Source organism: Xyrauchen texanus, chromosome 50, assembly GCF_025860055.1.
Source record: "Xyrauchen texanus isolate HMW12.3.18 chromosome 50, RBS_HiC_50CHRs, whole genome shotgun sequence".
NCBI classification, from domain to species: Eukaryota; Metazoa; Chordata; class Actinopteri; order Cypriniformes; family Catostomidae; genus Xyrauchen; species Xyrauchen texanus.
In genome coordinates this window covers 19,648,976-19,676,216 of record NC_068325.1, presented here as the reverse complement: position 1 = coordinate 19,676,216, position 27,241 = coordinate 19,648,976, and the positions used below count along the sequence as shown (strand labels likewise).

Genomic DNA, 27,241 nt, shown 5'->3' with positions numbered 1-27,241 from the left:
TGTGGGAGTACAGGGTAAGGGGGTTCCTCTTTAGGGCGATCCAGTCCCTGTACGTCTAAAGGGAGAGCTGTGTCCGGGTCCTCGGCACGAAGTCGAGTTTGTTCCATGTGGGGGTTGGTCTCCACCAGGGCTGCGCTTTGTCACCAATCCTGTTTGTGATATTCATGGGCAGGATATCGAGGCGTAGTCGGGGTGGGGAAGGGGAGCGCTTTGGTGGGGAACTCATCGCTCCTTTTTGCAGATGATGTTGTCTTCATGTCATCATCGGTCCGTGAACTTCAGGTCTCACTGGATCACTTGGCAGTCGAGTGTGAAGCGGCTGGGATGAGGATTAGCACCTCTAAATCTGAGGCCATGGTTCTCAGCAGGAAACCGATGGAGTGCGTACTCCGGGTAGAGAAGGAGGTATTGCCCCAAGTGAAGGAGTTCAAGTACCTCGGGGTCTTGTTCACGAGTGGAGCGGGAGGTTGGCCGGAGAATCGGGGCAGCGGGGGCAGTATTGCACTCGCTCTATCGCACCGTTGTCACGAAAAGAGAGCTGAGGACCGGAAGGCAAAGCTCTCGATCTACCGGTCAATTTTCATTCCTACCCTCACCTATAGTCATAAAGGCTGGATCATGACTGAAAGAACTAGGTCGCAAGTACAAGCGGCCGAAATGGGTTTCATCAGAAGGGTGGCGGGCTTCTCCCTTAGAGATGGGGTGAGTAGCTCAGCTCGGAGTAGAGCCGGTGCTCCTTTGTGTCGGAAGGAGCCAGTTGAGGTGGTTTGAGCATCTGGTTAGGATGCCCCCAGGGTGCCTCCCTAGGGAGGTGTTTCAGGCACGTTCAGCTGGGAGGAGGCCTCAGGGAAGACCCAGGATTAGGTGGAGAGATTACATCTCCACACTGGCCTGGGAACGCAACGCCTCGGGGTCCCCCAGTCAGAGCTGGTTAATGTGGCTTGGGATAGGGAAGTTTTGGTGATTAATATAGCATAACGAGATTTATAAGCCATTTTTAGTATGCCGGTCATTTCTGATCGAGAACACCAAATTAGGTAAAAAATGTCAACACAGCACAAGGGTTAAAAAGATTTCAACTTCTTTGTCCTCTTGTGGTCACAGAATGTACATATATTTACTTTGTGTTTTAGAAACAGTGCTGTGAATTGCATTACTGCTGTGTGTACGGCTTATTTTAAAATGTGTTTAATCAATGTGTTGCTTGGATGTCTGCATAACTCTTTTTTTCCCTCCAAATGTCTTTGGCTTGTTTCTGCATACTGAGGCCGGTACTCTAACAACTTTTGTTGCACTGTTTAAACTAGACATTTGTTTGCTGAACGACAGGTGTCAGACATCTGTATTTGTTCCCAAATACCTGACAACCCATCCACATTTATCTCAAAATTCATGTTTCACAGACGTTATTTAAAGAACACTACATCGTGTTGACTTCTCTGTAGTGCTCTTTCATATATTTCAATGCAAGCACAATGAAAGGTGTGACTTCTGACACATTTGTGTGACCCAGAAGCCTCTACGTCTATGGTTTGAGAGGGGATGGGTGTCATTGCTTTGTTGCGGAAGAGCGCGACAAGACTGGGGGGATGGGAACTGAATGAAAGAATGGTGGAGGGGAAGCCCAGCTGTGAATTCACTGCAGTATTCATCAGCCCTGGGTCCAAAAGTCCTGGGAATATCTCTCAATTTAAGAAAAGAAAGGGGTCATGTACTGGTAAAAATGTAATTCCTAGTCAGTTTCTTTGTCAAATCAATTATTTTAAAGGGATAGTTCACCCAAAAATGAAAATACTCTTATTATTTACTCACTCTCATGTCATCCCAGATGTATGTCTGCTTAACACAAACGGAGCTCAACAGGGTCCAGAACTTTGAAGCTCCAAAAAGCACATAAAGGAAGCATAAAAGTGATTAAAGTTATATATTCTGAAGTGATTTATAGGTGTGGGTGAGAAGATCAATATTTAAGTACTTTTTGTCAATAGATTCTCCTGCCTGCCCAGTTGGTGGCAAAATGCACGGAGAATGTGAATCGCCAAAAACAAAAGTAGAAACACCCTTAGAAGAGAAGTGCACATAGTAGGGCTGTTTGGAAGGGGAGATTTATATTAAAAAAAGACTCTTTCTCACCAAACCATCATATCTCTTCTGAAGTCATGAATTTAACCACTGGAGTCGTATGGATTAATTCAATGCTGCCTTTATGTAATTATTGTGCTTTAAAGTTTTGGATATTCTTCCAAAAAATCTTTGTTTGTGTTCAGCAAAAGGGAGAAAGTCATAAATATCTGGGACAGCATGAGGGTGAGTCAGGGACGGACTGGCCATAGGGAGAACTGGGACTTTACCCGGTGGGCCGGCCACATAACGGGACCAAACTGGTGGCGATAAGCTGAAACGGACCGCCGCATTATGCCGAACGGGCCGCGACTGGCTGAAGAGGCCCGCAAAACGTCACCACGATATGCAGAAAAAAACAGCACCATTGTTTTTGTAGATCATTTCAGTAGGTGTGCGATCTATTCTTGGTTTTTGTAGGAGTTATACTTGATATTTAAGATAAAAGTTTGAAAATGCCCCATTGACTTAAATGGTCTCTATGCTTGCCCTTCAAAATCTAACCAGCGATTTGTGATTTGGTCCTCTTTCTTATGTTTATTTGGGTAATTAATTATATTTGTAATATATATTCTGTTTATGTTTCTAGATCTCTGTCATTTAGAACGTGTAAATCTGGTGTGTTACAGGAAGTCTACAAAGTTTTTGCGCGGTTCTTTTACATCACAGGAAAGCAGTTAAGACAGGTACTGAAGCATCTTTACCTCTACTGCTCTGTCATATAGTCTCTTTCCCACATGCCGCCAGGTAAATTACAGGAAACATTTTTGGGTTGCCTTTACTGGTTAATGTACCACATGTGCCATTCACACATCCCATCAAAATGGACTAGGATAGGATAGGTATGACACGATACATGATACAACTTAACATTTAAAGGAAATGATATGGGGCCTGGGAGCTCAGCAAGTAAAGTAGCTGACTACCACCCTAGGAGTCCCGAGTTCGAATCCAGGGCGTGTTGAGTGACTCCAGCCAGGTCTCAACAAGCCACGTGATAAGATGTGCTGAGATTCGTCCTCCACCACCCAGGTTGAGGCAAGTCACTACGCCACCATGAAGACTTGGAGCGCATTGGGAATGCCAAATTGGGGAGAAAGAAAAATTAAACGCCTTATGTTATCAGAAGATTTATGGCCCCGAAAATCCCCCCACCTGATCTACATGTATAAGAGATGTCATAACTTTACATAACCGGTTAGTCAGAATTTTTGACAATAATTTTACGTCTAGTTGGATCAGGGAAATTGAATGGTAACTCTTGACACTCGCTTGTATCTTTGTCCTTTTTAAGAATCAGACTGATCAGGGCTTGTGTCATGGGTTGGAAGAAGCTTTTCATTCTTTAATGATTCTGTATAAACTTCTAGCAAAAGTGGAGCCAGTTCTGTAGCATAAGATCTAAAAAATTCAGCAGCAAAGCCATCTGACGCCAGAGCCTTGACTGTAGGCAAGGCCTTAATTACCTCGCCAAGCTCCTCCAAATTTATCTCAGAATCAAGATAATTTGCTCAGTCATCAGTTTAGGGAGTTCTAATGGTTCCACAAAGTTTCTAATATCTTCATCAAAGACGTGGAAATATAGAGATCAAGATATAATTTTTTAAAAGCATTATTAATATCAATGGCCGAGATAAAAATGTCACCACCAGCAGATTTCACTGAGGGAATGGTGGAATGAAAATACTCACTGTTTTATATATCTAACCAGAAGTTTCCCTGCTTTAGAATCTGTTTTAAAGAATAAATTTACATCACAGGAAAGCAATTAAGACAGGTACTGAAGCATCTTTACCTCTACTGCTCTGTCATATAGTCTCTTTCACACATGCACTGTTCACACATCTCATCAAAATGGACATTTATAGGTACTAAATGATACATAATACATCTAAATTTAAATTTCCCAGTGTTTTCAAAATGGTCAGTTTCACACATTCTAACCTGAATATTGCTGTAAATGTTCTGGAAAAAGCTTTGTGTGAAAGGGGCATAATCAGCACCCATCACTGAATTTTAATAATTCTCGTGATATGAATTGTTGATATCAGGAATGTAACCACTACTAGTGAAAGTGTAATTTATTTTCCAGTAATTACAATTGCACTAGAAGAATTGTAATTCTTGATATCAAAAATGACGTAATTAATTTAAACTAGTAAAAATCTGTAACTGCTTTATTTTCACAATGATCGGTCATTCACTCCTATTCAAAACGCAACTACGAATATCTACATATAGTTTTTTTTACCAGCAAAGCACTTACCAGGAAAAATGACCAATTTTGATATCAATAGTTACATGTTACTAGTTCAAATGTCCATTCTTGACATCAAAAATGTTATTACAACTATTGAAAATGCAAATTTTTGATCTCTGTAAATATATTTAAACATGTTATATTTGGTATTTCAGATATCTGGAAATGGATTTCGGATTTTAATAAATTGGAGAGTAATTAAAGAAATCTAAAAAGGCTTTATTTATATATATATATATACCTGTGTATATATAGAGAGAGAGAGAAACAAGCACATTACATATACCACAAACTAACATTGGCACTAATGAAAACCAAAATTGCATTTTTACTTGTTGCAGTTCAGTTGTTGATATCAGGAATGTTAATTTCCATGAGAAGCAATATAATTATTTATATAAAAATGATACTTTTTACTAGTAATAAATGCACTGCTGATATGTAAAATTTAAATTTCAACTTAATTCATTTTAGAAATCTGTAATTGCATTTTGAACAGGAGAGGATGACAGATCATGGTGAAATTCTACTAATGGAAATTAATTAAACAGAAATCAAGAATTTTATTCCAAGAATCAAAGTTTTTACTAGTGCAAATATAATTACTGATATAAAAAATAATTTTGTTTTATTTTTGATATCAACCATTCCTATCCTGCATACGAGTAAAAGTCAAATTGGCTTGTGATACACCCGCATATCAATCAACATTCCTGAGAGTGATTCAATCACGTTTCCCTGATTTTCTGCCTCTGTGCGACATTAAAAAATGTGAAAAAACACGATATATTTGTCAGTATGATTCTGCTTCTATACAGAGTAAAATCACTCCATATGAGCAAATTTACCATAAAATAAGTGGCTTAAAAGGCTGTTAGGGGGCCCAAATGGATCTAACACTGCATTTCATTTACATGGAAATAAATCATAAAATCTAAATTGACCTAAAACACTCTAACTTTAGTGCCTGACACTCATATGTTGATAAGGAAATGCAAATCTAGCTGTTTTTCATACATTTCCTTATCTGGTCCATAGCAGGTCATAAAGGATGTTGTCTTTTGTCATATAATATGAACAGGTGGTCGTTTTCCGCTGGGGAATTTTCACGCTTCTCTCTTTGCTGAGGCAACCGTCTGCATTATGACGGAACAATGTAAAAAAATACCCTTCTATTGTCAACGGGACCTCTGGGATTATTCACTGGAGTTGAAGACTTTAATAAGAACCAATAGTCCCTTGATATCTGATATAGTTTACGATTGGCCTAGACAAGAAAACTCCCTAAAACAGCTGCTTGCTTTATTGAATTCAAAGACACGTGTAATGGTAATGTTGTCTATGATAGCGGTTCTTAACTGGTTTTGCATCAGGGCCCAGATTTTACATTGAACATTAAGAGGAGTATATGCAATACTAATCAAAAGTAATCAAAAATGTCCTTAAAATCAAACATTGACGTTTGTTAGCCTCATATTACCATGAACTGCAAAGGTCCAACAATATACATAATTATTAACACAATATAGGTTGAATAGAAAAAGGGTCATAGAGCATTTAAGCCTTTTATCTCTTGGTTTAACCATCTACAAAGTTATTGAGCACGCTTCCTTTGGCATGGCTCTTTGTAGTAGTTGCTGATTGCAGGTAAACATGGGAAAGGTCAGCTCTGCTACTGCTAGTCCATGAGGTTGGGTGTGTCTGTAGCAGCCTCCTGAAACAAACAAAATGTTTTTTTCCTTCATACACTACAAATATGGGCTAGGAATAAAACGGTTTCTTTTAAATGTGTTTAAGTGGTCCAACCTCTGCTGAAACAAAGATGGTTTTCTGGTCTTAGCTGGTCTACCAGCCTGGCCAACCTGGTCTTCAGATTGTCTAGCTCGTCTCCCAGTCTGACTAGCTGAAAAAAGCCCAAACCGCCTCTGAAACCAGTAGAATGACCAGGTGTCCAGACTGGAAGACCTACTAAAACCATCTTTTAAAAAAAAACAGCAGGAACTACATAGAAGATTTTATTAAAAATGTCTAAATTTACCCCAAATGGCTCTAAAAATGCCCTGTAGCCACTGTATAAAGGGTTTGGAATGGATACCAAAGCAGGGTTTCCACCAGCCTTTGTAGAAGCACCATCTTCATCATCATTCTGTTGATGTATAAATGGAAACATAAGACATTTATTACATTCATTCATCTTCAGAAAAGCAATTACAATGGAAGTAAAATGGGGCCAATGTTTAAAGGCAGAAATGTGAAGCTTACAACTTTATAAAAGCACTTACATTAATTCACCTGTTAAAACTTATTGAATTATTTAAGCTGTAAAGCTTTTTTAAATCTGTGTTTTCAGAGTCGTGTTAGGGCTTACGGCATTAGGCCATCCTGGCAAAGAAGTGTAAAATTAGATATAACCTTTACATGTATAACCACAGAAAAGGTTAACACGCATATTGTTTACGTGTTGTGGCTATTCTTATGCAACAGTGAGTATTTTAACATTTACGGATTGGCCCCCATGCACTTCCATTGTAAGTGCCTCACTTAAAGAAAAGGAGGAATGAGTCGAAATACATTTTTGTGGTTATCAACATTATGCCGCAAATGCTGTCAATTGAACTAACTTGTGTTGAACCTGGAATATTTCTATAAGCAATATACCACAGGCAAGAGTGCTGTTGTAGGCCTACTGAATGGGGAAGACTGGGGGATATTTCAACATCAGCTATGGATAAACCGAAAGTCCAATCAATTTGAAAAGGTAAAGCACACTAAGGCAGAACAGTCTGAAGGTCTATGCCAAGTTTGGTGGACGTAGTTTAAAAACTCTAGGAGGAGTAAGAGTTGTTGGTTTGGTTAAGGATTAAAAAAAACGAATGGCTTTGTCAAGCCGACATAAATATCTTAACTTACCTTGAAATACTGGAATCGAAATGCATCGTTCTTATGCTTGATGACATAGTACGCAATTCCAGCCACAATGCAGACAATGACTATAATTATCAGAATAACCGTGATCACTGCGACACCACTAGACTGGGAGACTGGAAGAACTGGGGCCACCTAAAAATTGACAAACATTTCAGCAGATTATACATGTTACTCCATTAAAAACCAGTAATGACTGATTCCATAGTGAAACGCAATCCATTCAGAACTTATTAGTGAGGTCTACATATCGACAAAGCTATGCTTAACCATCTACCACGAATACATTGAAAAAAACGTGGTATATGAGATTGTTTGAAAATAACGACTTCCATGTCAGGCAAAAAGGATGTTGACTTGTTTTAGCAATTTGGTGAGTCATAGTGCTCTGAAGGCGTTGTATGCCTGCCCGATGATGTTGGTGTCAAACAAAAATGACTTTTGTTTAAAAATAAGTTATTGCTCAACTGTATGTGTGTGAATGTACTTTCTGGAAAAGTTTGGAATACTTCTTGAATTATATGAAAAAGTAGCTGTTAGCCATATAAAAATTCAATTTATAAATTCTGCAATTGGCTGTCCATTGGCATTTACGCAATTACCCATGATCCTCAACAGTACATTCAAAAAGCAAAGCTGTCCTGCATTGTTCCTCATTGTTCTAGTACAAAAGTGGCTACTTACATTAATAGGGGGTGCTGTCAATGGACCGTCAATGACATGGATCAGTCCATTGATGGCAGCAATATTCCATGCTAATATAACCTTCTTATTCACAAGTTTCAGGGGTTGAGAGTCCTGTGGAAACAAGTGTAAAATATATAGTTTCCAGCTCAACGTGACTTTGATTGCATTTACACTGCTAGACCTAATGCACAGATCCATGCATTTTCCCATTTGTTTACATTCACTTTAGACATAAATGATGGTTGACATTAATACGTCAGTGCAGCGTTATTAAATTTGAGGCGCATTATCAATGGATTGCGCAAGTAAATGGATTCACTCTCATCTTTTCAGTGGGCTTGCGTGAATATTGGGTTGCACTAACAAGTTGCTAAATAAGGACTGCAACTACCACAAGGATGCGAGTTTACTTCATGAAGCATGAGGACATTTGTTTGCAACTTATTGTCAGGTGACAAAGTTGTAGAACAAAACGTGAAAGTCTTTTCAAATAATGTTAACCACAGACCTTATTTTACTCATAAACCTATTCGAAATTTCTGCGGGAACCCGTGGCGAATAAGCCTTCCCAGTTTGTCCTTCAAATTTATGTCATTACTCAGTAGATCTATTGGGCGACAGTATAAATGCAGCTTTAGGGGTATATATCTACTGATGATTATTTACCTCAAAATTACTTGTGGAGTTCGACGGGATCATAATGACAAGATCTGAGCCCAGGCGGGTCGGGATCTCTGTTTTGTGCTTCAAGTCCTCATAGAAATGAATACTATTGATGGTAGATATGTGATACTGCAAATCCCTCCATGACATGCTCTGAAAAAGGAAATCAAACTGTTAATCAAATTCCTAGAGATCAGTAACTCTCATATTAATAGTTTTGTCACAATGTTGTCGCATCACCTACGCTCTCTGTCACTCAAAATAGGTGACTCTCATTAAAATAAATGAATGAGTTTTGATCATTTGTTGCTAAAAATGACTGTCAGTGTGAACGGCCCTTAAGAATACTTAAAGAGGTCATGAAATGCAATTTTTTTTTCATAGTTTTAATATCTTCCTTAAGGTCCACTGATAACAAAAGTACGTTTTTTGCACCAAAACAGTAATAATTGATAATTTTACACCCTGTCTTCGGCCCTGTCTGAATCGCTGGGTTTTGGCCTAAGCACTCCTTTAAACTTCAATGTAAACGCCCACTGTTATGATTGGCTAACATCGTGGAGCCCCTCCAATTCAGCCAAATTTTGAAACTCTGAAACTCAGTCAGAAGAGAATGAACAATCTCCACAATATTATAAAACAACATTTCAGGGTTAACACATAACGCACATCCAACACATTGCATCCAAATATTATACTATTCATCTCAAGCACAACTGTCAACACACAGCACCATAAACTATCAAACATTCATGACATTTGAAATATTAATGAATTAAACTGTTTACATCCGGTTTTGTGATCAGGTCCAAGTGTTTTTAACAGACCTATTCTTCAATAACAGATCCTCTGCAAAGCTTGAATTGTATTATGACTGGTTCACAAGTAATCCATGTTGAAATGAGCCGAAATAAACACACAAACACAGTCCAAATCACGGTGAACATACTGTAGACAGACACATACAGTATCACATTGTAGAAAATGCATCAAAACGGTCAAAGACGTCCATCTAGTGCATGTTTACATTCACCAACAATTAAAAATAGCACAGATGCACTTGAGAAAGCATCCAGGACTCCCGTTATTGCTGAAAACAGCAAGAACCAGAGCATCTGATGAAACCATTTGGGCTCTCCTTTTCAGAGTTGTAACTTGACTCTGCGTCTTTCAAAAGCAGCTCCATATACATGACAGCAGTCAGAGACGTCTGTCTAGTGCATGTTTATATGCAAAAATAATTCCAAATAGTCCAGATGGTTCCCCTTTGGTGTTCAGGAATAGTTAGGCCACACTAGGCCTGTTTGTCCCGCTTGTAATAGATGATGTAAAGTTATAGAAAGACCTCTTATATGTCAAAATATCAAGGGAAATTTGATTTTTCATGACATGACCCCTTTAAAGCTTAAGTGTTTTATTTCTGCACCTCTAGCACCTCTAAAACTTTTTCGAACACTTCTTAGAAATAGATAGTCCCACCCCAAACTCACGCCATTGGTTGAGTTGATATTGCGTAGTTGGGCTGGATGGGCTGATCAAACAAACAGAGCCATTTTTATAGCTGCATAGAGATGCAGTGTTCCCATTTTAAGGCAAGTTTTTATTTTAATTCAAAATAATCCAAAAAGCTATTACAAGTATGTGAACCACCATTTTGTTTTTGGGGTGGTTCACATACTTGTAATAGCTTTTTGGATTATTTTGAATTGCTAATTACCTTGTTTGCAGAGAAGCCATCATTATGAGGTACAAAAAGTGTAATGTTTGTTGAGGGGTCTGACAGGAAGTTCAAGAGGTTCTTGCCTTCCACTCCATCCTCTGCATATTTTAGTAAAGTCTGCAGGAGGAAACAGACAGGAAATGCGTGACTCCGTTGTTATTGGTTGTATTATTCTGGGATAAATACAACTTAATCTGTGCCATGTTGTTGATTACTATGAAACTAATATTTAATTGTCTCTAAGTCTTTCGTACTAGCCTATGCAGTAAATGTTGATGTCCACAACATATTGTTTTAATATATTAATAGATATTTGATAAAATATTAAACACATTTTTTGATGATATAAATCAGTTTTCTTGTTTTCAGCATAACAAAGTTTAGTGAGGTTTACACTGAAAACAAAATTGCCAACTAGATATATCCTCTAAAATAGTTGTATTATATTACACAATTTAGATTTTCAAATACATTTATTTTATTTTTTGGATTTTTACATATTTTTATTTCACGTAAAGACAAAAATGCAGATTTAAAAATATATATTTTTGCAGTACACTTACTGTATAAAAGAGAGAAAAATTAGTAGTAGCAGCAACAACAGAGGCCAAGTCGCCATTACAGAATTCCCCATCTCCAATGTACCCAGGTCCACATTCACAAGACACCTCTGTATAAGACATTTACTGCACGTCTTTATATATCTATAAGCAGGCAGTTTAAAATCTCAAATGATATAACAACAACATAGAAGAACTTCCTATGTTTGACAAACACACCTCTCATTTGGTAGCAATATGCATCAAACGGCCAACTGGCATTGACTGGCTCTTTGTATTGCACAATACCAACATGGTTGTCCCCACATTTAGCAGAAGGGAACCTGATCGGATAGCCCACTTTTCCCCCATCCATCCACCCTGCTACACACAGGTGCATTCCCAACTGAAACAAGCAACAACAAAAAATCAATAGTATGAGATAAGGCTTCCTAACTAGATAGTTATCCAAAAGACCAAGTCGCATCTTACACGTCTCAAACCACCTCATGAGGAGGTGAAGCTACAAAGTGTGAATACCCAATAAGTCTTGATTAAAGTCACCTGTTGAGCATCAGAGATTTGCGAGAAGGTCGCAAGAGTTGCCCCCTGAGCCTCACAAGCTTCCTGTGCTTGGCTAAAGTTCATTTTATACTTTCCCTCAGGTGAACGTAAGTGGAAAACACCAGCTGTTTTTGCTGCAAAATAAGAATGATAGCCTTATTTCCACATTTGTTGAAATACTTAAAATCTTAGGTTGCTCTTTAGGCGCTATTCAAAGGATTGCAACGTTTGGAGACTCAGCAAAGTCTTACTTTGGAAATGAAGGTCTTTGCAGATGGCTTTAGGATTGCAGCCACCGTTGTCCTCCAGGCAGTGGTCAACAGGGGGGATGACTTTCTCCAAACACTGAATTCCATTTCCGACATACCCCGTGAGACATTCGCAGCGCCTCTCATTCTGCCACAAGGTAAATGTTACACATTACGCTTATCCATTTATATTACATTTATTAGTCTTTTCAAAGTAAATCAACTCATGGTGGAGAGATTCATCATACTGGTCCAGTGAAAATGCATTCAGCGAAATCACTGCATCCACCATTCGCCTCCTCTACGCAGCGGTTGATGGGGGAACAAACGTGTCCATCTCCAGAATGGCTGCTCCGACAGGAACAAGTTACATTGATGCCAGTCTGTAGACAGTCTGCTTCTTCATGGCATCCGCCATTATAATCACTACAAAGATCCGGAGCTACAAAAACAGAGATTTTCAAGTCAAGACGAGACGGCATTAGCGAACCATTTTCCTTCAACAGGACATTCCTAACCAGGAGCGATGTGCCTCGTCTCTCCACCCTGGTCCACAGAAGGCGGGGTGAGCCACAGGCTGACAGAACGGCCGGAAGGGCATCGTCTCGCCCCCAGAGGTATGGGGAGAGTTAGTCAGACCGGTGGTGCCCCAGCCTGAATCGGGCAGGGGAGGAGTGTAACGAGGAGTTGGCCGTGGCCGGGCCATGATGGACCACGGCACTGAATCAGCTGATCAGCCGGTGAGAGAGATGGTTGTGGCTGTGTTGCATGTGTGTCTGTGTCCTTATGTTTTATGTTGTTTTAAATTAATTTATATCATTAAAGTTTATGTTTACTGTTAATCTGTTTCCCGCCGCCTCCTTGTCTATCATTAGACTGTTACAGCCAGATTTAGAGAAAAGAAAATCATATAGATGGCACTTTAATACATCCCTTCTACAAGACCCTGAATTTCAACAAATGTTAAAAGACAGAAGTCAATGTTTATGTAGAAACCAACTGGTCCTCATTGTCCTCGGTGGGCATGGCATGGGAGGTGCTTAAGGGAGTTCATACAAGAGGGGGAATCATACAATATGCCTCAAAAAGATCAAAGCACAAGAATTCATAGAATATTAAATGTGCTGAAACAGAGCTGAAGTACCGGATGTCATCAAATGGTCTTAGAGAGTTGACACAGCTAAAATATAGGTACAATACTATTCTGTCACAGAAGGTTGAGTTTTGGTTATTCAAGGCAAGACAGACATACTCCGAGTCGGGGGACAAAGCAGGGAAACCTTTTGCCAGATACATAAAACAGTGAGTTTTTTCCCACCATTCCTTCAGTGAAGTCTTCTGGAGACTGTATATTTATATCTGCCTCTGATATTAATAAAACCTTTAAAGAATTCTATTTCGATCTTTATAGTTCCACACTTTTGTCTACTAATAAGGATATTATCAACTTCGTAGAGCCATTAGAATTTCCTAAATTGACGAGTGATCAAAAAAGCACTCGATTTTAGATATTACTTTGGAGGAGCTTTTTGAGGTAATTTAAGCCTTGCTAACATGTAAGGCACCAGGGCCAGATGGTTTTGCTTCAGAATTTTTAAGATCTTATGTCACAGAACTGGCTCCACTTATGTTGGAAGTTTACACAGAGTCATTAAAGACAGGTGAACTGGGCCTGGGTAGCTCAGCAAGTAAAGATACTGACTACCACACCTGGAGTTGCAAGTTTGAATCTAGAGTGTGCTGAGTGATTCCAGCCAGGCTTCCTTAGCAACCAATTGGTCCGGTTGCTAAGGTGGGTAGGGTCATGTTGGGTTAACCTCCTTGTTGTCACTGTAATGTGGTTCTCACTCTCGGTAGGGTGCGTGGTGAGTTGAGTGTGGAAGAATAGCGTGAAGCCTCCACGCAGCAGTGCAAACTAATGGATTAATTTATGATTATTTTTCTCTTGGTAGGGGAACCAAGCAAGGCTGTCCTCTCTCCCCTTATTGTTCTGTCTTGCCCTGGAACCATTAGCAGCCGCAATAACAAAAAAGGTTGATTTTCCTGGTGTTGTAGCAGGAGGTGTGGTGCATAATCTTCTACTCTACGCAGATGATACAGTGTTTCCTCTTGGATTTTTGTTGCTGTTTTGCACACATCCACAAGCCTGCAACGCATGAACCATATTAACACATTTTGGCCGAGGAATAGCTTAAAACAGAGGTGTGAAACTCAATTCACGGTTTATTTGGACCCTCATAGGGCCCATTGAAAATGTGGCACCAGCACCTGCTTTGGTAGCACCCATGCAATTGCCAATAATATTACATGTTATGTGCATTAAACATGTTATTGCACATTTGACAGTACAGCATTGATTTTGATGTTGGGGTGCAGATGAAAAGTATGATATTAACAACAGTATCATCTTTGGAAAAAATAAACACCATATTTTTATATTGCTACATTGAAATATTCTGGCAGTGTGATTAAGTTGGGTTTTCTTTACAGATTCCTTTCATCAAGCTCCTACTGATTAAACTACAGTCATATCCTGTCATTTCTGAAGGCAAACAAAAAAATCAGAGAGCATTACAAGGGAACAGATTTTATAAATTTTTTAAGTGTTGTGATTTGAGAATGGAAAAGCCTTCTAGTTTTCTCCTGTTTTCTTTGTCAGTGCCGTTTAGAATATGGGGTGTTTGTTTTAAACAATTTTATTAGCGAGACATCAGAGTTTTGCTACAGACAATTCATTACCGCATTCAAACGGGTTTCACAATTCCCGCCGTGCATCTCGCTGATTAACAAGAAAATTTAAATTAGTCTGTGCGGTTGAGACCAGTCCTTGAATTACCGCACCTGCTCTGCGCTCGTGCTGCTATGATTAAGCCGTGTTGATAATTGATCCATGTAACACTGTTTCATTCCTCTTTTGAAGCCAGCAAAATGTGCTGCAAATCATACAGATGACAGGGGAAGGCTCATTAATATTCACGAGGAAAATGCTAACTGATTGTTCAGTGAAACGGTGTGATCCCCTGCCCTCCTGCTCTTCAGAAATGAGCTTGCGGGCCAATTGAACTGAAGCGAGATTGACACGTGTGTTTTGCGGTGATGTCACTGAGTATGTGTGTGTGTGTGTGGTGGGGTCTCTTTCACAGTGTAGAACATGCACAGCTGATTGGGGCTGGTAAGTGTTATGCTACGTCAAGAATACCCAAGAAAGGCATAAAATATTTAGGCTTTTTTTTCCAGCAAATTTGAGAGATTGAGTTGATTTTGACCCATTAATGAAAATGTTCTTGTGTGATATGGATAGGTGGGCTTCACTACATTGGCCTAAGATGGGGAAGGTCCCAAAATTCAATTACCTACTACAGTCTCTCCCCTTAGAATTTCCCATTTCTTATTTTAAACAATTTGGTAATGAATGGTAAATGATCTCAGTTGCATTCCAAAAAGTTACATAGACCAATTGACAAAGGAGGTTTAGGCCTCCCCAAAAATGTCATTACTATGCTTTTAATCTTAGACACTTGGCCCATTGGTTTCTTCCACCCGAGAGAGCCCCTCCCTGGTACTGCAATGAAGAAGTGGGCTTTGCCCCAATCTCGCCATTGCAAAGTCTTTCTGTCAAACTACCTGGAGAAGTAAAAATGCATCCCATTATTTCACACTTACATTCAGTATGGACAAAAGTTTCCCGCTTGTTCAATTTTGATATTTACCTAAATGTTTCCTCAAGCATATGGCTGAACCCCAAATTGTGTGTTAACAAGTCCCCCTTTTGCTGTAAAGAATGGATGGAGAGGGGTGTTGCTACACTTGGTGACCTTTATGAAAATGGAGCTTTGAGATCATTTGAAAATATAACACAGCAATTTGGGATTTTTAGGTCTAAATTGTTCAGGTATTTACATTTGCACCATTTAAATTTGTACCATTTTTGGTGGCAGTACACACCTCCTAAATCTGCAGACATTCTCTGTATTGTGCTCAAAGGCTTTGTAAAGGGGCATGAAGCATCAGTGTATTATTCTTCATTGATTCAGAGTCTTGGTGATTGAGCCTTAACAGCTCTTAAGAGGTTATGGGAAAGAGATTTGAACTTGGTATTAGAGGATGGGGAGTGGGAAAGAGGGGTACGCCTTATTCATTTTTAGATTTTGCATCATTTCTACTGGACTCCCACTTGATTGTTTAGGTTTGGATTAAAAGACACACCTAACTGCTGGCAATGTCATTTGGAGGATGGAGACATGGCCCATGCTCTGTTGTTCTGCACTAAGAATCAAAAATTCTGGGCAAGAGTCCAGAATTTTATCTGTGAGGTTTTAGATACTCAAATTTCATTTGGCTCCAGACTATGTATATTGAATGCTGGGGCGGTTATTAAAGTAGGTGACAAATATACAAAAATCTGGGTCCAAACTAGTGTATTTGATTGGCAGACAGATCAATCTTAAAGGATGGAAGTCAATTGGCGCTCCCTCATTTCAAGAATGGTTCACTGAATTGGGCAGGGTGGCAGCATTTGAAAAGATGTCATATAAACAGTTTAGCAGATTAGATGCATATGGTAAGAAATGGGACAAATATATGACCTTTCTGGAAGGCTGTCAATGAGGAACATGTGGAGAGAAACCTTTTATTTTTTCTTCTTTTTCTTTGTGTTTATATGTCAATACTCAGGCTTGGACCACAGGAATGTTTGTTGGGGGTTGGGGACTGGGAGGGGGATAGGGAATTAATGGGGGTTAAAGGGGGATAATGGTTGACTCTGTACATGTACACTTTGCTTTATTCTGTATTTAGTTTGACAATCAACAAATAAAACATTTGAATCTAAGAAAAATGCATCTCCAGGCACCTGCGTTCCAATCTTTTCGCTACGCTGCTAAAATAAGTGTGGCAGGGCGGAGGGCGGGGCCGGGTCGTGATCCTACACACCCGGTCCCGTATTAGGCTAATTATGCCTCTGTGAGGGATAAAGGTCGACTGCAGGGGATCATGCGGGAGAGAGAGAGATCGTTTACGGACATGTCCGTAATTCTCTCTCTCGAAACGTCGTCACTGGCCCCCTTTATCCCTCGCGCGCCCCATCAGGCCGATTGGGGACCGGGCGTGCGACATTCTAGCCCGGCCCAGCACCTTTTTAACCTTAACAGTATTCAAAGCGCTTTACATTGTGACACATTCACCCATTCACACACACATTCATACACCAATGGCGGTAGAGCTGCCATGTAAGGTGCTAGCCTGCCATTGGGAGCAACTTGGGGTTCAGTGTCTTGCCCAAGGACACTTCGGCATGTGGAGTCGTGTGGGCCGGGATTCAAACCACCACATCGATTAGTGGCCAACCCGCTCTACCAACTGAGCCACAGCCGCTCAGTTGGTAGAGCGGGTTGCCTTGTTGCCTTATGCACCATGTCTCGTTCAGACATAATGTAATACAAGAGATGCTATCCAGAACACACCAGTGCAGTTGATGCCATTTCCTTCATAGGGTGGTACGCACTCGCACTGATTTTCAGGGAGGCATACCGCGTTGAGATCACACACTGGAGAGCAGACCGGCTTGACTTCTGTTGAAAGGAAAAGGAAGTTTTGGTTAAAGGAAAGTTACGTTTTATCAAACACAACTTTGATAGAAATTGACCGATATCCTGGCTAGCTATCGATATGGATTTCCTGATTTGATTCGATTATGATTCACAAGCTCTTGATTCGAGCATGTACAACCCTCCATTATTTATACCATGATCAGTGGAAACATGGATAAATGCTACACGCTGCAACCCAACCCCCCCCACCACCCCCAAAGTTCAAGCCAAATCTATGTCCTTGCTATTGATAGATATTAACTTGTATTTAACCAAGAAACTGTGCCAGAGTTTTCCATTTGACGTTTGGCAACCGTTGCTCTTACCGATTTTTGCGTCACAGCTTGCGCCCGTCCATCCCTCTTGACAGAAACAGCTGCCGATACCATCTAGACCATCATCACACTTGCCACTGCTGGTGCAGTTACATGCTGTGAGCAAAGAAGACAAAAATCTTAATGGTCCTGAAATTTGGCCTCATTTTCTTCATGCAAAATGTACAATTTCGTAAGTTTTCGTTATACTTACTCTAAAGAATGATTTGCGGTTTTAAATTCGGTTTATTGCAGTACCTGTGCAGTTTGGCCCAAAGTGATTCTTTTCACACAGCTCACAAGCAGTGCCTGCAAAACCTGTGTGACATTTACATCTCCCAGTCCCAAGATGGCCGTCATCACAGTCGCCGTGCTCGCCACAAGGTGCCTCCAGACCACCAGGACACACTAAAGCACAAACCCACTTGAGATAAACTTATCTTGCATCAGAAGCACTTTAATGTACACCAATTTTAATTTCTCACCTTGACAGTCTCTTCCATAGTGGTTTTTACAACACTTGAAAGTCCATACCATTTTTGTACAGTTACGAACACAGCCAAGCCTATCTCTGTAGGAGTTGTATCCATAGCCGTGCGAGTAAATACTGTCATAACTACGCATCATAGAATATGGATATCTATGCATATAAAGCATGTAGGGTCGTCTACAAACGGCAGTTTTGTTCTGCAAGAACACATCGAAACACAGATTAGTCTGGATTAGGAGTTAAACACAAGTTTAAAACGTGTTGACAGTTGCACGCTTATAAATGTAACCACAAACCAACAATAACTAGATGCACTCACTGTGTCTTTGGCTCCAAAGGGACATGGTGGTGGCTCAGTGCAAGAACCACAAAGTCCCTAAAGACAATGAACATGTTGCATGGTTATAATGCATTTCAACCTTCAAATCACTTCAAGGGTTTGTAAATATATTTGACAACATGAACATGATCTTTGTATCAAATCAAAATCTGAAAGATTTGCACCTTTATCCCGATGCTTTCAAAGTCATCACAGCGAGCGCCGATGCTCGGAGGCTCCAGAAGCTGGTCGATCCCATGAGCGATTCCTGAATCAAACAGCATGTTTCGCGATATGATTCTGGCATTATTTCCACCGATTAATATGTCGCCCTGAGGGGTGAGAAAATGTAACAATTATAATTACAAGTTAAAACACAATTTATGAAATTGTTGTCAGCATGTCAACTAAAAGGAATATTCTGGGTAAGCTCAATCGACAGCATTTGTGGGATCATTTTGATTACCACAAGAAGTCTTTTCGACTCAAAAATGGAGGTTACAGTGGAAGTGAATGGGGCCAATTGTTGGAGGGTTTAAAGGCAGAAATGTGAAGCTTATAATTTTACAAAACAACTTGCATTAATCCTTCTGTTCAAACTTGAGTGCTATTTAAATTGTTTAAATTGTCGTTTTTACAGTCGTTTTAGGGTTATATGCTTTACAGCATTATGTTGTCATGGCCATGCAGTTGTAAAACTGGATATAACTTTCCACATATGTGGTTAATATGTGATTTTATCACAGTAAAATCATGTTAACACATATTGTTTATGTCTTGTGGCTATACTTTTGAAACAGTGAGTATTTTAACGTTTACGGACTGGTCCCATTCACTTCCATTATAAGTGCCTCACTGTAAACCAGATTTTAGCCTTTTTTTGGAGTCATAATTTATTTTTGTGGTAAATATTCTGTTGAGGAGCTTAAATTGTATTATTGACATCTTAAAGGTACAGACGGAAAAAACCCTCACAATTAAATCTTTGTTGCAGCTGAAGGTGAGCTCGGTTCCAAACAACGTTTCGACTTTTTTCTCAGTAGGAAGAGCGACAGCAAAAGTCTGTAAACCGTACATACAAAAATAAAAACACTTTACAGTTCAACTTTCAAATTTTATGTTGTACCAAACAGGTATGACTTTAACTGGTTGCAAGACTCGTGGAAACAATTGCATTTGGGATCATTGACGCCAATCCTTTTGTTACACGTCTTAAATCACCATATTTGAAAATATGAGTTTTGAGAGTGATTTTCGACTTAAATTTCAGACTGTTCCTCAATTAGCTTTTTTTTGTCCTTTTTGGGGCTTCAGAGCGACATGACGGTAAATCATGTTTCATTTTTAGGTCTTACTATTCGTTTAAAACAATCTAAACGTCCTTTTGACGCCACCAGAATAATCTAAATAATTTGTTGACAGTCTCAAACCCTCTGGTCGCGAACTATGTGAGCTTTGAGATAGGCTTGTAGTTTGTCACGGTGGTCTTCACTGTACAGCCACGTTTTTCTCTCCTCGGGGAGATTGTTGAAAACATTGTCTGTTGGCCAGAACATGGTGAAAGGGTAGAAGAGTCGATGTAGCACCACATGCATCATGTCCGCATCCTGTTTACGTTGGAACAGAGGAAAACACAGGCATAAAGTTATACAATGTTTTTGGAAACCTGGCAAAACTGAAAAGAATAATCAAAGTGGACAAGTAAGGTTATGAGTTCAAACCCCAGAAAGTGCATCATCATCTGTCATCACTTAAACTGAGACTAATAGATCTAGACTGAAACAACAACTGTAATATTTTGGCTGATTTGAAACAATGTGTTATATGAAAGATGGCATGCACATAAAAATGACTTGACTTATTACCTGTAGAAGCTTACTGAAGATTTTAAAGCCATATTGTTCAGCAGCGGCAGTAACATTCAACTGCAACATAAATAAAGAGTTGAACTTAACATTATGAAACTAAATCATCTAAAGGTGCACTAAGTAATCTTTTCCACCATTGTTTTCCGCCAAAAATGAGAGGGATGTTTCTCGTTAACGTGAATAAATGAAACCGATTATTCAAATAATGAGCCAAAGATTAACAAACCCAAAGAAATTGTGATATGATAAGTAGATCTTTAGATAATCCTAATGTAATGGTAAGGGTCCTAACGTGTTACTCTAACTGATAGAAGATCTTCAGGATGGTAAACACTTATTTAAATATTAAATTACTATTCTAGATCAGTTAAATTAATAATGCAAATTTTTGGCGAACAATTAACAACCTTACAACAATTTCCTTGTTAAACTGAGAAATGTCTGTGCCATGATGCTGCATCGTGTCATATTATACAGCAAAAATAACTAAAAAAAATGATGGTGGCCATTGGTTACATACATCAGTGTTTATCTCTGCCATCTGGTCCGTCGGTTGGTACGGAGAGAGGACCTTGTCTATGAAATGTATGACTCCATTGGAACACTCATAATCACTCGTGATGATCTTCGTATTGTTGTTGATGTACACAACACCCTGAGAGACAACACAAAGCAAAGGGTTCAAGACTTGCTAGTTATGATGCTAATGCTAATGAGTGCTAATGCTAGAGAGAAACATATTTAGCATAAAAACCTCAAGTTAATCTTCGATTTTGGTCACTAACCCATGCTTCTTTTTTATTTACTACAACTATTTATCTACTTCTGTTGATAAATAAACTAGATCATTTAAATCATATTAAATACACACTATGGAGGATTTTATTAGATCATCATACAGACAGATAGATGTGACTGATAGATAGATAGATAGATAGATAGACAGACAGACAGACAGACAGACAGACAGACAGACAGACAGATAGATAGATAGATAGACAGATAGATGTGACATATGTATAGATAGATAGATAGATAGATAGTTAGACAGACATATAGATAGAGAGAGATAGATAGACAGATAGACAGACAGACAGATATATAGATGTGACTGATGTATAGATGGATAGATAGATATGACATATAGATAGTCAGACAGACAGGCAGACAGACAGATAGATAGATGTGACTGATGGATAGATAGATAGATAGATAGATAGATAGATAGATAGATAGATAGATAGATAGATAGATAGACAGACAGACAGCTGTGACTGATGTATATAGATAGACAGACAGATAGATAGATGTGACAGATGTATCTATAGATAGTTAGTTAGTTAGTTAGTTAGACAGACAGATATATAGATGTGACTGATGGATAGATGGATAGATAGATAGATATACAGACAGACAGATAGATAGATAGATAGATCGACAGACAGACAGATGTGACTGATGTATAGACAGATAGATAGATGTGACAGATGTATAGATAGAGAGAGATAGATAGATGGATAGACAGACAGGCAGATAGATAGACTGATAGATGTGACAGATGTATAGATAGATAGTTAGTTAGATATACAGACAGACAGACAGACAGACAGACAGACAGACAGACAGACAGATAGATAGATAGATAGATAGATAGATAGATAGATAGATAGATAGATAGATAGATAGCTAGCTAGATGGATGTGACAGATGTATAGATAGACAGACAGACAGACAGACAGATGTGACTGATGTATAGATAGATAGACAGATAGACAGATGTGACTGATGTATAGATAGACAGACAGATGTGACTGATGTATAGATAGATAGACAGATGTGACTGATGTATAGACAGATGTGACTGATGTATAATAGATAGACAGACAGACAGATGTGACTGATGTATAGATAGATAGATAGAGAGAGATAGATAGACAGATAGATAGATAGACTGATAGATGTGACAGATGTATAGATAGACTGATAGATGTGACTGATGTATAGATAGATAGTTAGTTAGATATACATACAGACAGACAGACAGATAGATAGATAGATAGATAGACTGACTATAGATAGATAGATAGATAGATAGACAGATGGATGTGACAGATGTATAGATAGACAGACAGACAGATAGACAGATGTGACTGATGTATAGATAGATAGACAGATAGACAGATGTGACTGATGTATAGATAGACAGACAGATAGACAGATGTGACTGATGTATAGATAGACAGACAGATAGACAGATGTGACTGATGTATAATAGATAGACAGACAGACAGATGTGACTGATGTATAATAGATAGACAGACAGACAGATGTGACTGATGTATAGATAGATGTATAGATAGATAGATAGATAGATAGAAGCTTAAAGGTCTTGTGTGTGTTTACATATGAATGGTTTGACAAATGAACACGCCCATTCTGCCTAAATAAGTCTATAGGATTTTTTCAGATGTTTTATCATCTGTTACAGGAAAACCACATGTCCGATCAGTTCGAAAAGTTATATCATCCTGAGTCAGAACAGTTTCAAGGTCTGTGCCAAGTTAGGTGGATGTAGCTTGAAAGCTTTAGGAGGAAATACAGCAAAGTCTTTCTAGCAAGTCAGTCCATTGGCGGCCATCTTTGGAACACTCTCTGAGAGCTATTTCCAGTCATGACAGTGCAGTTCTGATCTACTTGAATGGGTAAAGACCATGTAAAGACTCCAAAATGGTTGGTAAAAATTACGATCAAAGAACATATTTCAAATCAGCAGTAAAATCTGACAACACTGGAATCTTAAATTGTGCCCCCCGCCCCCACAATTTTCCCGGCTTGTGCAGCTCATGCGCATGGATGTTGTCGAGTTCATTAACAGGCGATGTCTGTATCTTAATAGTGATTGGCTCTTTTACCTGAAATGTAGGATTTCCCTTCTCCATACATTGACCATTGGGCATTCCAATTTATTTAAATAGAAGCCCATCTCTGCTAAATAGTCTCTGGTACAGTCAGATATTTTGGTCTCGTTTTAGGGATTCTGGAAAACCCCTACATTTGTAGAATAACAGTTTTTTGTTTTATTAATTTTTCAAGCCAACGCAATACTTATTTTACATTAAGAGCTGTCTGGTTAAATTTGGCGGGAAATTTCAAGCTCCCATCATTTGCCCTTGCGTGCTTGCGAAGAATGAAGAAAAGGTCGTCCTGCTACTTACTTAGATGACATGCTGTGTGGATATACACCTTGTAGGACTTTCTTATTCAAACCCCTAACCCCAAAAATGAGCAAAATGCTTGCCTTGACAAACAACACTTATAAATGTCTAATATGTTAACTTATAAAATTGCATTTGAGTATTTGAAAAGGACTCACATCTCTGACACTGAAGTGTAATTTATATCCGCTACTGGTAACCACCTCTTTAACGGACTTCAGGTCGGATTCACGCAGTTCTTCACAACCAACAATGTGGTACCTCATCAGATCTGGAACGTAGCTTTTATTTACCCATGCTTCAATCTGCTCAAACAGGAAAAAAATATATATTAATCACACAAAACATGAAATGTAGTTATAATTTAATAGAAATATGTAAAAGCTCTACCAGACAAATGGGCAACTGAAATTGGGTGGAACAGTCAAAGCTTTTTGTCTTCTCAAATTATTCAAATGTTATCATTTGCTCCGCCTCTGAAACAACTTCCCTTTTCTGATGACATCATGAAGCCCTCTTACTTTTCAACACCTACCATCCAACCACCTGGCTACCATTTTTCATGAGCCAATCAATTATTGATGGATAAATGGTAAATGGTCTGCACATATATAGCGCTTTTTTTCACCTTAGCAGTTTTCAAATCGCTTTACCCATGTCCCATTCACACTCAAACACCAATGACAGCAGAGCTGCCATGTAAGGTGCTAGCCTGCCATTGGGAGCAACTTGGGGTTCAGTGTCTTGCCCAAGGACACTTTGGCATATGGTGTCGTGTGGGCCGGGAATCGAACCACCAACCCTGGGAATAGTGGCCGACTCGCTCTACCAACTGAGCCATAGCCGCCCCTAAAATCCAATCAAGTACCTCCCAACATAAAATCAGTTGCGAATGGCATGTATCTACACCTTTATGTGCACATTGAAAGACATGGCTTGAAAATATGTTAAAATATTTTTGTGTGATGTAATTGTTTGTGAGCGTACCGTGAAGTTATCAGCGTAATCGGCATGAGGAACAAACACAGTGAAAGGCCCTGAACTGAATAAATCTCTGATTTTGAATACCTATAAAACACACAAATTTGTAATTAGCACATGTAGTTATGTCAAATATACAGTGAGGAAAATAAGTATTTGAACACCCTGCTATTTTGCAAGTTCTCCCACTTGGAAATCATGGAGGGGTCTGAAATTGTCATCGTAGGTGCATGTCCACTGTGAGAGACATAATCTAAAAAAAAAATCCAGAAATCACAATGTATGATTTTTTAACTATTTATTTGTATGATACAGCTGCAAATAAGTATTTGAACACCTGTCTATCAGCTAGAATTCTGACCCTCAAAGACCTGTTAGTCTGCCTTTAAAATGTCCACCTCCACTCCATTTATTATCCTAAATTAGATGCACCTGTTTGAGGTCGTTAGCTGCATAAAGACACCTGTCCACCCCATACAATCAGTAAGAATCCAACTACTAACATGGCCAAGACCAAAGAGCTGTCCAAAGACACTAGAGACAAAATTGTACACCTCCACAAGGCTGGAAAGGGCTACGGGAAATTGCCAAGCAGCTTGGTGAAAAAAGGTCCACTGTTGGAGCAATCATTAGAAAATGGAAGAAGCTAAACATGACTGTCAATCTCCCTCGGACTGGGGCTCCATGCAAGATCTCACCTCGTGGGGTCTCAATGATCCTAAGAAAGGTGAGAAATCAGCCCAGAACTACACGGGAGGAGCTGGTCAATGACCTGAAAAGAGCTGGGACCACCGTTTCCAAGGTTACTGTTGGTAATACACTAAGACGTCATGGTTTGAAATCATGCATGGCACGGAAGGTTCCCCTGCTTAAACCAGCACATGTCAAGGCCCGTCTTAAGTTTGCCAATGACCATTTGGATGATCCAGAGGAGTCATGGGAGAAAGTCATGTGGTCAGATGAGACCAAAATAGAACTTTTTGGTCATAATTCCACTAACCGTGTTTGGAGGAAGAAGAATGATGAGTACCATCCCAAGAACACCATCCCTACTGTGAAGCATGGGGGTGGTAGCATCATGCTTTGGGGGTGTTTTTCTGCACATGGGACAGGGCTGACTGCACTGTATTAAGGAGAGGATGACCGGGGCCATGTATTACGAGATTTTGGGGAACAACCTCCTTCCCTCAGTTAGAGCATTGAAGATGGGTCGAGGCTGGGTCTTCCAACATGACAATGACCCGAAGCACACAGCCAGGATAACCAAGGAGTGGCTCTGTAAGAAGCATATCAAGGTTCTGGCGTGGCCTAGCCAGTCTCCAGACCTAAACACAATAGAGAATCTTTGGAGGGAGCTCAAACTCCGTGTTTCTCAGCGACAGCCCAGAAACCTGACTGATCTAGAGAAGATCTGTGTGGAGGAGTGGGCCAAAATCCCTCCTGCAGTGTGTGCAAACCTGGTGAAAAACTACAGGAAACATTTGACCTCTGTAATTGCAAACAAAGGCTACTGTACCAAATATTAACATTGATTTTCTCAGGTGTTCAAATACTTATTTGCAGCTGTATCATACAAATAAATAGTTAAAAAAATCATACATTGTGATTTCTGGATTTGTTTTTTTAGATTATGTCTCTCACAGTGGACATGCACCTACGATGACAATTTCAGACCCCTCCATGATTTCTAAGTGGGAGAACTTGCAAAATAGCAGGGTGTTCAAATACTTATTTTCCTCACTGTATTTGAAATATTTCAAAAGGACAAAAAAAGGAAAATATCTATATTTAAATTTTAAATTGGAAGAAACTTACGCCAAAATTTCTTCGTAACCATGCAGCCTCGGGTTTGTGCAGAATTTCCTGTGACAAGCAACATTAAGATTCAAATCAAAAGCAGAATTTGTCATTCAATAAAATGTCAAATTAATCTTCAATCATACTGACTCTCCTGACAGTCCCAGCACACTGAAAACCGTCGCCTTTGTAGCCATTATAGCACGTGCAATTGCGCTCCCCATCGCCGAGGTATTTGCAAGCAGCATTAAGACTGCAACCACCATTATTCTGCAATGAAATAAAATAAATGTTTTTTTTTTCTTTTACATCTAAGAAATTACATCAGATGAGGATTAAAGTAAATCATTTTGTCTGTTAAATATATTACCTTCCGACATGGATTGCCTGCCAGACATGTATGACCACGGGAAATAAAACCAAGCTTGCAAGTGCACGCGACCTGGTATACATACAACACTCAACACATTAAAAAAACATCTGGCCTTAACTACTACGTACTAACATGAAATACATACAAGAATATGTATTTACAGTGTAACTACATGTTGCTCTGCAAAATGCCCACAATTGCTGCTACTGAGGTTGAGGTACGGGTAGGTTTAGGAGCAGGGCTGGACTGGGAAGAGAAATCGTCCCGGGATTTTACATAGCAACTGGCCCAAAAGTTGTTGGGGGGGTGTTTGCTGTTCTTTTCTACATATCGCGGCGGCATTTTGTGGTCCGTTCTGCATAACGCGGCGGCTCATTTTAGCTTATCGCGGCCCATTCGGCCTGTTTCGCCGCCGACCCACCGTGGACCCCTCGGTTCTCCCGATGTCCAGTCCGCCCCTGATCGGCCCAAATTGCGTCAGCCCACCGAGAAAATGCCCAGTATGCCAGATTACCAGTCCAGCCCTGTTTAGGAGTAAGGGTAGTGTTAGGATTAGGGGTTAAAGTTAG

The 27,241-nt window shown here is 39.5% G+C and overlaps 1 protein-coding gene across 1 annotated transcript in view; it reads right to left on the bottom strand.

Moving 5' to 3' along the window:
- Positions 1-4,603: 4,603 nt before the first annotated feature.
- LOC127641087 (stabilin-1-like) overlaps positions 4,604-27,241 on the bottom strand; it is a 68,141-nt gene continuing 45,503 nt past the window's right edge. The window contains 26 exon segments of the mRNA XM_052123855.1: positions 4,604-6,095; positions 6,420-6,527; positions 7,292-7,441; positions 7,991-8,104; positions 8,660-8,809; positions 10,374-10,493; positions 10,940-11,046; positions 11,156-11,321; positions 11,480-11,613; positions 11,731-11,875; positions 11,976-12,169; positions 17,190-17,297; positions 17,642-17,746; positions 17,888-18,037; positions 18,115-18,316; positions 18,439-18,495; positions 18,624-18,770; positions 19,414-19,500; positions 19,869-20,045; positions 20,304-20,363; positions 20,827-20,961; positions 23,680-23,826; positions 24,509-24,589; positions 26,318-26,365; positions 26,450-26,569; positions 26,670-26,741. Of these exon segments, the coding sequence (XP_051979815.1) occupies positions 6,060-6,095; positions 6,420-6,527; positions 7,292-7,441; positions 7,991-8,104; positions 8,660-8,809; positions 10,374-10,493; positions 10,940-11,046; positions 11,156-11,321; positions 11,480-11,613; positions 11,731-11,875; positions 11,976-12,169; positions 17,190-17,297; positions 17,642-17,746; positions 17,888-18,037; positions 18,115-18,316; positions 18,439-18,495; positions 18,624-18,770; positions 19,414-19,500; positions 19,869-20,045; positions 20,304-20,363; positions 20,827-20,961; positions 23,680-23,826; positions 24,509-24,589; positions 26,318-26,365; positions 26,450-26,569; positions 26,670-26,741 (3,120 nt within the window). The 3' untranslated portion in view covers positions 4,604-6,059.